This window comes from Neurospora tetraspora, assembly GCF_033439725.1.
Source record: "Neurospora tetraspora strain CBS 560.94 chromosome Unknown B0H65scaffold_9, whole genome shotgun sequence".
NCBI lineage: Eukaryota > Fungi > Ascomycota > Sordariomycetes > Sordariales > Sordariaceae > Neurospora > Neurospora tetraspora.
Window position 1 is genome coordinate 267,512 of NW_026944391.1, and position 13,214 is coordinate 280,725.

A 13,214-nucleotide genomic window follows, 5' to 3' on the forward strand; every position below is an offset into this window, starting at 1 on the left:
GAGATTGGTACTATAATCGATAAGTAGTTCGAAGATAATTTTCTTACGAAGAAGGATATATATAATATAAGAATACGCTTGTATATAGAGTTTCTTAATGGTTATAAACCGATTATTACGTTTATTCGTAATGTTAATATTAATAATATCCTATATTAAGCTATTTACGATAATATAATAATAAGCCTTATAATTAGTCTCCCTATCTTTCTATCTATTTAATTAACGTTTTTCTAATAGGATAAATAATTTATTGTATTTTTGTAGTTGATTTTAGCCGTTATAAAGATAATTAAGCGTTATTTAGAAGTATTAAATATAAATAATACGTATTCAATTAATTATTACCGCTTCCCCCTTATGTAAATTATTAGTACGATTAACGTTAGTACGGTTTTTAATTCCGTCTTTAGCCTTATTAATATTAAAAGGGAAGAAACCTTTACCTTTTTATTATAGGGTATTAAAGACCTTCGAAACCGCTATAATATCCCTAAACTTAGTATTATTATTATTAATTATAGTAAAGAGATAAAGGCGGCTATTTTAGAAATATTCTTTAAAATTTAATAATAATTCTATATTTTTTATATTTATAAGAACATATTATTAAATGGTAAGAAGAAGTGGAACAAAAAGAAAGACGACGATAATTTTGACGATAAGGAGTTCTTATAAGACGAAGAGGAGGAACATAAGAATAAAGGAAATAAGGAATTTAATATTATAAATTGAATAATATTGCGTAGTACCCGTTTAAAGGTTATTTAAATTATAGGTAATAACGATTCTATTATTAATAGAAGGTTATTCCCTATATTTTAATAGGTATATTCGAAATGTAGAAAGTTATTATATATTTGAAGATTGAGTTAGAGTTTTGGGATATTTAGTAAATATTTAAGGAGTTTTTAAATTAACTTTTAATTTTATATTACTTCTAGAAAGTTTAGATACATATTAAAAAGTAATAAGTACATTATTTTATTAATAGATATTTCAATTTTAGTATTATTATTACCTCTCCTATAGAATTAATTAATATAAATATTAAAAGTTATATCCTTATAAGGCGGTTAGACTTTTAGGGTTTAATTAGTACCGTATAAAAGATATTTATAGAATAATATAAGGTTTAGGAATATACGGCAGTTAACGAGGAAACGAGAATTAGGAGGGATTTTATAGGGCGACCTTATATAGGGAATGTGGCTGCATGGGTTTCGTACAAGTGCTCAGATCTTTTTATTCGTGAGTATTAATATGCTTAAATCGCCTTCGATCGAAAGTAGAAGGATCCTAATATAGATTTCTATTATTTTAACGTAAATAATCATAATACTACTGAATAGTATAGTATCCCTTACTATTACAATATTTATAATTTCCTTATTATCGATCGACCCCTTTATTTTAATTATATTTATAAGTATTGGTACTTCTAGAGATATTTCGATAACGACGACCCTTATATTTATATTTTAGAGCCCAAGGTTGCTAAGTGACTTCGAGGCCGCCTTAAAGTAAATATAATAGTTACTATATTAGCCGAGCACGCCGTCCCCCTTACTCCTAAGAAAACTAAAAAGATAAAGAAGGGTAAAGAAAAAGATAAATAGAAGAAGGATAAATAGAAGGATAAATAGATGGGTAAAGAAAAGGGTAAAAAGAAGGTTACAAAGACTAAAAAGGCTAAGAAGCTACTTCTACCCAAGGGTAATACCCTACGATTGAAATAGAGTATGCGCCGCTACTTTTCTTACTAGGAGGACGATTCCGATAACGAGGAATTCCCTATATAGGTATAATATATTACAATATATTCTTCTATAGCGGAGAGGGCCGAGGACGAATTAGATGGCCAATTTCTGAATTTAATCGACCTTTTAGCGATAGGATTTAGTAATAACAATAAGGAGGAGGAGGCAATTAATAAGGATAAAGAAGAGGAAGCGGTTAATAAAAATAAAGAGGATGAGAGAGAAGGAGATTCATTTAATCCATTTGCTTCCTCCGATAAAGACGAACCTCCTGCCCGTAAGAAGACTATTATAATACGTTCGCCTGCCCTGGAGCCAATTATAAAGAGGATAGAGAGTAGTAGAATTTGTAGACCGACTACTAGAGTACTAGGCTTATAAGTAGGCTCAAAAACGATAATTCCAATAATTTGTCTATTATTATATATATAAACCCTCTAGAGCACTCTAGACCTTTAATACACTCCAAACCTCTAGTGCACTTTAATACTATAGCGTATTATTTACAAATATTATTCAAGATAGTCTGGAATTGATGTACATTAATTTGTATAGAGATTTCTATGGAGTACAATATTTTAATTGATTCTGTGATCTTTATTAACTAGCGATGATGATGTTGTGTTGTCGGGTGGGTTCATGTCACTACTCTTCCCTTGTCTTGTCGTGTGGGTCTATGCCCTTATACCCTTCCTGTATTTCTAGCCTTCCATATTCTTTTTCCCTTTCTAGTCTTCTCCATAGCATATATATCTATATATCGTTTTGCCCTCTAGTCTAAGAGGTTATGAGCCCTCTGATCGCGTATCGCATCGCTGCTGCTGCGCGTATCTAATAAGAATTAATTACGACGTCGTTATACTATACTTGCGATCTAGCCCGCCGATAACGCTATTCTTATCGACTTTAGCTACGATACGATAGAGTATAATACGATAGTAACATTAGTTCCCCTTAAGGGTAAATCCAATTTTAATATTTAGGCCTACGCTTTAAAGGTTTAATTAGCTTCCCTTAATTTTAAGCTATATATTACCGCAATTATCCCTACGCTTAAGGTTAAGGCTATTACGAAGATTGAGGACGAGAACGCGCTAGTTACATATCATATAGATTACGTTAAGCTTATAGATATTATTTATTTAATTATTAATAATAATAATATCTAGTCTATTTTAATAATTAATGGCTGGGACGAAAATGATAACGATTTGAAGTACTTATTCGATTTAATCCGTAATAGTATTTCTAGTGTTACTAACGAAGCTAAGAACGACGTTTTCGATGAGTATCAAACCCTCAAGCAAGCTTCCTTTACTTCCCTAGAATCTTTCTTTATGCGCTACTAAACCTTGCGCAAATACATCAAGGATATTAATTATATTATTAACAATAAAGTCGAATTAACGAGTTTTTTTAACCTTATTAAACATTCCTACCCAATTGATGTTAAGTTATAGGCTGCCGACTTAAATAAGGGATAGTTTATTATTAACAAGTTTTTGAATTTATTATTAACCTTAACTAATATTGAGAAGTTATATAATAATATAATCGTTATTAAGATTGAGACGAAGATTACGAAGACTGAAAATAGTGATGGAGGTGGCGGAAGAAACGGTTAGGATTTAATCCCTTACAATAAATGTAGTAAGAGGATTATTAAAGGTTAGAAGCATTTCCTTTATAGTTATTATCGCGCCCTTGATATTCCCGACTATTGGTAGTATAAACTTAATAAAGCCCCAAATAATTAGAGGAATAAAAAGAAGGTAATCAAGGAGAAGAATAAGGTTGTGGGTTCTGGTACGATTATTGTAATTGCGGGTAATAATTCTAATATTTATAACCTAACTACCGCTATTGCCGTCAATTCTAATTTGTTGTTTGGTTTGGGTGGTTTATCCTTCGACGACGATTTCTTTAAGGATTTTTATTAGAATTCTTAATAAATTTAGAACCGTTTACTTTTAAATATATATAGAGTAGTAATAGCGTTCAATTTAATTTCGTTAAAGTTTAATAAATTCCCGAGGTAATTTCGTTTTTAATACATAAAGATATAGTAATATTTGATAGTAGTTGTATATTAAACATTTTTAACGACGTTAAATAGTTTATAAAATTGTACCCTCCACCGAAGTTTATTACTTATCAAATAGGTAATAGCTAATTATTAAGATCCTATTATATTAGTATAGTCGAATTAAAATTATTAATAATAATAATAGAAGATTATATTTTCGTTAAAATCTAGGATGCGATCTATTCCCTATCGACGCTAGTAAATCTTTTAACGATAATTAGTTTAATTGATAGTAATATAGTTTGGGATATAGTAATAAATAAAATTATATTTAATAAAGGAAAGTACTAGGGATAGTAGGTAAAATATTAATAGGTGAATAAACTTCTAATTTTACTTATTTTGCTACTATAAGAGATCGATTAGAGGTACCGCTATTAAGTATTGAGACTAGTTTAATAGTAACGATAAATTACGATATTATATACCGCCGCTTAATGTATATTGGAAAGGATTAAATTTTGAAAGCTTATAAGGATACTAGAATTAAATTAGCTAATATAGGAAAATATAATGAGTATAATACTTATTTAAAGAGTAAATTAATAGATATTATTTATAAAATTAATAATCCAATAGTAATAAGACTACTAGAATTCGTAAAGGTTAATGTATAGAATTATAACGTTGCGGGCCATATAGGTTATAAATATATGGTTTATTTTATATATATAATTAATAGTTTTTATTAGATTAAAATAATTAGGGAAAAGAGGGAAGGTTTGGTTGCTATTAAGGAATGGAAGAAGTATGTAGAGTTCTAGATTGGTTTAAAGGTAAAGGTTTTGGGCCTTAATAGAAGTATAGAATTTAACTTCGGCTCTAAGGACTTCTAGAATAATTAATTCTATTATAGCTTGGAGTCGAAAGGAAGGCACTAAAATTATAAAAACCCTAATTTATACCCTATAGATAAATGGCGCTCTAGAGAGAGTTAGAAGGGCGATAATAAAGAAGTTAAAGGTAACGATTTTAGAATATAATATCCCTATTGAATTGTAGCCCTTAGTAGTCGATTTAATAGTTAAAGTTATAAACTTACTTCCTACGAAGTCGAATAACGAATATATTGGCCTATATAAAGTTCTAAGTAGGGTAGTAAGTATTTTAAACCCTAAACTAAATATTAAATGCCTTCGAACGTACTATTATACGGCCTACTATTATATTAAAAAAGAAAGATAGGTATAAGAAGATAAATTTGCGGGCCGTTTAAAACGAAGCTGTTTAGTTAATTATAGTAATTTTAATAGAAGGATCCTTATATTTTAGGACTTAGAATTAAAATAATTTGTTAAAGCGAGTGTAATATAATTCTTAGAAACTTTTATAAAAGAGACCCTTGAGGAAGAAGTATTAAATTACAACGTTATCTTTTCAAACCAATCTATCGAATAAATACAGGAGGTATTAAAAAGTGAGAAGAAGGTGTAGATAATAATTATTAATAATATTACTAATCAATACAAGGAATTAAAATTAGTTTAATTAAAGCAAAATTTAATATTTAAAATAATATGGGGTATTATAAAACCCGACCCTATAGTAATTACTCTACCTACGCTATTACTAAGTATTACGCTAGTATTAATTTTTTAAACTTTAATTTCCTTCCCCAATATCCCTATAATACTATTCCTAAGCCTAATAAATTTATTTCTAGGACTAATACCCCATTTTATAAGCCCGATGAATTTATTTGTAGGACCGATTAGTTTACTTATAGGATTGGTTAGTCTACCTATAGGATTAATAAGCGTAGTCGTAGGATTGGAGGATGTATTAATTGAAGAGAATTTAAATATACTTATACCGATAAAAGAAATAATGTAGGAGTTATGGTAATTAATACTACGGGGACTAGTAATATTAAACGAATTTAAGATTTTATAGTTTATTAAATAAAATAAAGAAGAAGGGGATTTATTGTTTCAATCCTTTGACGATAATAAGGATATATTGGAATCGTTTAATAATAGTGAGGATAGGGATTATGATATTAAAGGAAATAATAAGGAGGAATATAAGGAAGATTTACCTTTCGACGAATCGTTTGCAAATTCGTCTTTCATTAACCCTTGCGATTTTAAAAAAAAAAAAAAAAACCTATTCCGTCTCTTTATAATTGATTGCGACGATATTTAATACCCGATCCTTTAATTGGGGGATTAATAGTAGGGGATGATGAAATATCTTCGGACCGAGTTCGAATATCCCCGGAATAAATTTAAACATTTTTAGGGGCGGACGCTTCGATAACGGACCAAACTCAAGTATTTTCGGGGGCGGAAACTACAATAACGGAATAATTCGAAATATCTTTGGAATTAGAAATCCTAATAACGGTACCGGAAACCCTAATAACGGAGTTTAATAGACTATAAAAATAAGTAGTACTAATATTAATAAATATAATTAATAAAATAAGGGTAATTAATAGTAATCGTACAATTTAAAAGGATAAGTATAGTAATTTAGTAATTCCTTCCTTCTATTTTAATTTATAAGAAAGAAGAGTAATTTAATAAAACGTTAAATTGTTATACCCAATGGCGGTTAAAGTAATATACGACTTCGAAGTTTGCCCGGATATTTTTAAAAATTTTAATTAAGTTAGAAAGCGCCTAAATTTCGAAGAATATTAGAAGCCTACTATAAAGAAGTAGGTTCAAGCCCTAGAGGATAGGGGAGTTTACGACCTAGTCCTAATTACCCCGGATATAACAATTTTGCCGGGAAAGTAGGTTTATAATAAAAAAGAAAATTTAGAATTAAGAACGAAGGAAGCTAAAGCAAAATAAGTAGCGTATAGTAATTTCAAATAAGGTTCTTAGGATTCGGAGGAAATCTATATTGCGGTAGTTAATACGATAAACGTTAAAATATTTTTAGCTATTATAGCGGTTCTAAATTTGGATTATTACTAATTTAATTTTAATATTGCGTTTTCAAACGTTTTAATTCCTTTAAATAAAAAATATTACGTTAAATAACTAATAGGATTAGAAAAAGGACTAAGGGAGAAACGAAATAGACGGGGTTACCTATTTCGAAAAGTATTGTATAGTTTTAAAAAGAATCCTCTATACTAATTTTAAATATTTTTAACTATTTTAAAAAATCTCAGTTTTAACCTAATTAGCGACGATACTTATTTATTTAATAATACGAAGCTAGGAGTACTATTAGTATTTTATATCGATAGTTTCTTTATTGCGGTGCTAACGAAGTCAGTTATTTTCGATATTAAGGATTAATTGTTAGTTCATTTTAAATTTAAATACTTGGGAGAAGTGAAGATTTTCTTAGGTTTTAATATCGTAAGGAATAGGAAGGAACAAATAATTTGTATATCCTAAGTTAAATATACGAAATCCCTAATCAAGAAGTTTGGCTATAATAATTTATACGGAATTAATACGCTATAGCCCTAAAATACTAAAATTGGAAATTATAAAATTAGGGACGAATTGCTAAAATAATAGTAGTAGAAAAAGTATATTAAAAAGATTAGTAGTTTAAATTATTTATCGATAAGTATACGGACAATATTACGTTTATAGTTAATAAATTTTGCGAAGTAAATATAAAACCGATAATTAAGTTAATAATAGTTATAAAGTACCTCTATCGATATTTATCAAAAATTACGGATATGGGTATAATTCTAGGCGGAAGGCTCTCGCTATAGGATATAGATTTGAAGGTATTCGGAAATACCTCCTTTATTAACGATCCGGCGATTCGATATAGTATTAGAGGTTATATAGTATTCCTGGCTAGCGGACTAGTATTCTAGAAGTTAAAAAAGTAGGCCTTCGTATTACCGAGTATTATAGAAGTAAAATTTGCTAACCAAATCCCAATTACAAAATCTTTGTAATAGATTACGTATATACTAGAGGAATTGGGCTATACTCAACTACTTTTAAAAATACTATATATAGATAATAAGAATGTTCGAGATAGGGTTTTGAATTATAAAGTGCCGGAAGGAAGAGGTGTATGGATGTTAGGTTTAAATGGATTATTAAGAACGTGGAAGTATAGGAGTTTGATATTATTTATATTAAAGGAGAGGAGATGATTGTAGACGGTTTAATAAAGCTATTGAAGGCGGATAAGTATTCTAGATTTGTTACAATGTTGGGATTGGAGGATAGGAAGGTTCTTTGGGGTGATTGACGGCTTTGAGTTTATTAATACTATAGTTTTATTATTTAATTAATTATAATGGTCCCTACGAACTGTTTCGGGCTACGGGGGCGTATTATCGGGTGGGTTTATGTCCCCACCCCTCCCTTGTCTTATTGTATAGGTCTATACCCTTATACCCTTCCTGTATTTCTAGCCCTCTACATTCTTTTTCCCTTTCTAGTCTTCTCCATAGCACACACATCTACACATCGTTTTGCCCTCTAGTCCAAGATGTTGGTAATGTATTAGAAAGAGGGAGGCACGTGCGTACGGCTGGGTTGGGCGGCTGGGCTAGGCGGCTGGCGAACACAACCCATTTTATATGGCTATCAACAGTTCCTAGCGGGTATATTAGAGTTTAAGACCCGGTCCCTAGCGTTAAAATTGTTTATATATAGAATTTTATTAATTTCATCGAAGCCTAGATTTATATTTAAATTATCGAGTATATTGCTAACCTAGTCTAGCACCTTTATAGTAGGCATTAAATTAATAAACTTTACTTCTATTATGCTCGTAGTAATAAGATTCTGTTTTTTTGACTTCTATAGGATAGGATTATATATAAAGAATACGATGTAGTTGGTAGTACTCTTCTTGGATAGGATATTATTAGCGAAAGAGGTATCTACGTAGGTATAGAAGGACGGTACTATTAACTGTAAGAGTATACTTCCTAAAATAATACTTAAGTTTATATATTTAGAAAGGTATTATTAGAAATGCTTTATAATAAGGAAGTATTTATCGGTGGGGTTCTTATTTACTTTAGAAAATTTACTAATGGTATAGGAAATATTTAGCCTTATACCCATTAATATTGAATTTAGGGAATTTATTTTCTTAGGGTAGGCTTTATTTTTTTTAGCGGATACTTGGATACCCCTATAGACTTTATAGTCTGGTAGCTATAGTGTTTTAACGCTATGGAATTTAATATTATTAAATTTAGCAATAATTGAACGAGTATAACGTTTATGTAAAATAAAGACGGTTTGGGTTTATCGATTTCTGACGATATTGTAATTTAGTTATAAAGGTACGTACTTCTCTTAGTTTTTTAAGCCTAAAATAGTTAGCCAATTACTTTTTAACTTCGTTAACGATATTAAGGGTTAATATAGTAATGAGAAGGTTATTAACGTAGAGTACTAGTATGGCGCCTAGTTTCGTATTTGTAAGGAGATAAAAGTCCACATAAATAGGCTAGAAACTAGTTTCTTTGAGAATTGGAAGGAGGGTTTGAAATTAGTAAAGTAGGGAATTCTTAAGACTATACAAGGCCTTTAAGAGGAGGTAAACGACGTTTTCTTCATTATATCTATCTAGTTTTCTTTCTAGAGCTATTAATTATTCAACCTAATACTTAATATTATTAGGAATAAGTATATTCAGGAAAGTAGTGTCGAAATCGAATTGGTAATACTCGTAGTCGTTTAGTACTATGATGGCTAAGAAAAGACGTATATTGATAGAGTGTACTACTACCGCGTAGATATTTTATACGGCCTAATTACCTTTTTTATAATTATTTCAAACTACCTATCTTACTCTAGCTATCTGATCCTTAGTATCGATATTAAATTTTTCGTCGTAAACCCATTTACTGGAGAGGATATCTATATTAGTAGTTTTAGGTACGAAAATATAGATTCATCGATCTTTTAAAGCCTTAACTTATTTCTTTATCGCGGGCAACTAATATATTTCGAATTTAATTTTTTTATATGCGACGCAATAGTTCTTAGGGATAAACTACTATACTTTTACTACGGCTAAATATAATATATCGTATTTAACTTTTATGACAGTAAAATAGTATATATAGGTACGTTTAATAAGACAATTCTTTATTGTACTATAAAAATTATTGGGGAATATAACCGATTTTTTAATAATATTACTTTAATTATCCTTAATTTTTTAGATATTATATTTGTAACCCGGTAGTTTAACGTTCGCACAACGAGGTCTACCCTGGGGTTAAGCCGGAGGCTAGGAAGGTATAATTGTAGGTTCCGAAGATTATATCGGAGGTTCTCGGAGCTCAATTGGAGGCTATAAGTATTATAATAGTTACAATTATAATTTGTTAATTCATATAATTAATAAAAGAATATATTATTATATTCCGTTAGGGTTTAAGGTACCTATAGGAAGTAATCGCGCCGCCGATGCAGAGTTTTATAAAGTATTAAGTAAGGGAGTACCTAGTATAATATATATTATTAATTTATTATCTTTAAAAGAGTCGCATCGATCGCGGGGTTTAGAATCCTCTTTATTAAAATCCTCTAAGTTTAAAATATCTTTATTATATTTAACAACGTCTTCGTTTTCTTTAATTAAGGTTTAACGTTTAATTATTATTGAAGAGGGTTTAGATTAAAATTCGAAATTTAGAAATTACTATTAATTCGAAGATTTTGGAATTAACGTTAGGGAAGTTAGAACTTACTAAATATTTAAAGTAACCGGTTATTACAGGGGAATTAGAAGGATTAGTAACGTTATTAAGATAATTAGAAGGTTTTAAGGAATTAGAATAATCGAGGGTGCTAGGGTAGTTTCTAGAGAGAGCGGTAGTATAATAGCCATCTCCTAGGATTTTTTAATAACTTATTAAGGGGGAGGTATAATAGCTTATTATTATTATTAAAATTAAAGGATTTTACCGTTAATTTTAATTTTAATTTAGTAACCCCTATCTATAACCGTATTAATTTTATTGATGGTCTAATTAGAGAAGATGACGTAATATTGTACGATATTGCCGTTACTATTAAGGATTGGATCCTTTTTAGTGGTTGGGTCTTCCTTAAGGAAAGTAATTACATTAGTTCGAAGGATTTTATTAGTATTAGGGTTCTAAATAAAGATAATGCGACCGTATAAGTTATCGAAATTAATAAAGTAACCTTTCTAAGCTCTGGTACGAAATTTATTACCTTGGGGTCGTTTCTTTAATTTAATGAAATAATAAATAGTATAGAAATAAGATTGCAAGTACTTAATATAAGGTTTCTCAATTTCTTTTAGGAAGTTAGCGGTTTCTATAAGTAATTCCTATAGACTCCTACCTTCTTTATTAGCTTTCGATAGAAGTAAATTGAGTATTTTAACGACGTGATTAGTTACAAAAGGTTAGAGATGCTTTAGAATATTAAAATTTATTATTAAAGCTTTAGTACATTATATAATAATAGCGCTAGCCTTCTCGATTTTACCTTATATCTATAGGGTATAAGGTGTTGATTTAAGGAGTTTAACGCTTTTTACACGAGCCTAATTAACGAGTTTATTACATTAGAATTTTTTAGTACTAAAACTAAATTTTGGACCGTTATTAAGGTTAAATGCCTTGATTTTCAATCTACTACTTTAAAGTTTTGCCTATTTTTTGAATTTCTTTATTTATATAAATGCGTCTCTTTTATTAGCTCTAAATTTAACCTAGTGGAATCTAATTACCTCGTAATTTAAATCGATTATATATTTATAGTCTTTATAGTTAGGGAAAGTATAGGAGACGACCTTAATATAGATATATACTATAGATTAAATTGCAATTTTATTGGCAATTTTAGGGATTACATTATAGGCTTTAACTTTAACATATACTTTATAAAAGTAATCCTGGGTATTATTAAGCTTAATACTAGCCGTTTTATAGGCTTTAAGAATTTGGTCTTTGTTTACGTATATAAATTGGCGGTATATTGTTAAGTAATTAATTAATACTATTATAGCGTAGCGGGTATTTTCGGTAAAGTTTTATTAGGTTAGCATTAATAGTATTGGGAGGTTATTAATCTATTTATATTGGATTATAACTTTATTATATACTAATATTTGATTAGTTCGTATATCTTAAGCTATTCCGTTATCGAGAAGACTTTTACTTGTAAATAGTTTTATTAGGGTAGAAGGATTATAAATAACGTTCTTAATTCTAACTTTAACGTTAATATTATTAATAATCGGTATAGATAATTTAATAGTACTTATATAATATATACAGGTCGAACTCCTATTACTAATAATATATATAACAGGGCAGGGAAGAGGTTATAAATTTATAAACTATTTAAAGTAATTGAAAATATTGGAAGTATAATTTAAATTGTAGATAACGAAGTTACAAAGACTATTTTATTATTGCTTTAGAATCTATTGGATTTTAGCGGGATTACTTTGAGTATATTGAAGTTGAAGTTAATTAGAGTTTTAATTTGAACAATTGAATTGAATATTATTAATACGTTGAATTACGTTTATTAGGGGCTTTAATAAAAATTTATACTTTTAGAGCCTATACTATTAATAGCTATAAAAAATTTACTTCTATATACTAGGGTAGAATTTGGGGCGGTAATTGGGGTCGTAAGGTTAGTAGAGGTATTATTACTTAGGGTACTAATATTAGCGGCGACGGTAGTCTATTTTATAACAGTATCCTTCTTGGGCCTTTAGGTATTGGGAGCCTTCTCTAAGTTATAGAACTAATAAATTTTTACTTTGGTTGTAATATGATGACTATACGGTATGTACTTTTAGGAGGGGTAGACTTTCTTATTATAATTAGGATAGTCGACCTTTTTATCCTTATTTTTATTATCCTTTTTAATAGAAGATTTATTATTAGAAGAAAAAGAGGTACTACTACTTATCTTTTAGATATTAACATTAAAATTGGAAATATAAATTTCACCGTTACCAATATTATTAAATTTAGCTAATAAACTACCGATTATAAAGGACTTATCCTCGAAGGAAGTAGCCTAATATTTAGTATTAACGGCGTAGCAATACTTAATAGCATTGAATAGAAAGGTAACTTCGAAGTCGTTAGTAAGCTCGAACTTAGTATCTTAAACGCGTTTGCAAAATAAGGTATAATATAAAAGAAAAGAAGCTATAGTATTAAAACTATTTTACTTAATAAATAGGAACTTAGTAAAGATTTCGTTACAAGCTTCGTTAATAATACAGGCAATATAGGATTAAATAAGATTATAGAGAACCTTAGGGTCTTTATTCTTCCCATTTTAATTATTAATACTAAGGGTAATAATAATTCCCGTATCCTTAAGCGTAGCTAATAGGATCTTGATAGCGTTGGTACGCTTAGTGAATTAGGCCTTATAGGCCTTTATATCGTCGGCATTAGG

General features: G+C 29.1%; 1 protein-coding gene across 1 annotated transcript; it reads left to right on the forward strand.

Annotated features, from left to right (window-relative positions):
• Positions 1-1,646: 1,646 nt before the first annotated feature.
• B0H65DRAFT_446482 (uncharacterized protein) lies at positions 1,647-3,109 on the forward strand (the record flags this gene model as incomplete). The annotated part of the gene is given in 6 exon segments (XM_062825797.1): positions 1,647-1,716; positions 1,834-2,037; positions 2,282-2,328; positions 2,639-2,698; positions 2,709-2,720; positions 2,930-3,109. 6 exon segments carry the CDS (start codon positions 1,647-1,649, stop codon positions 3,107-3,109), a joined length of 573 nt encoding a protein of 190 aa, XP_062676925.1.
• Between the last annotated feature and the right edge of the window lie 10,105 nt (positions 3,110-13,214).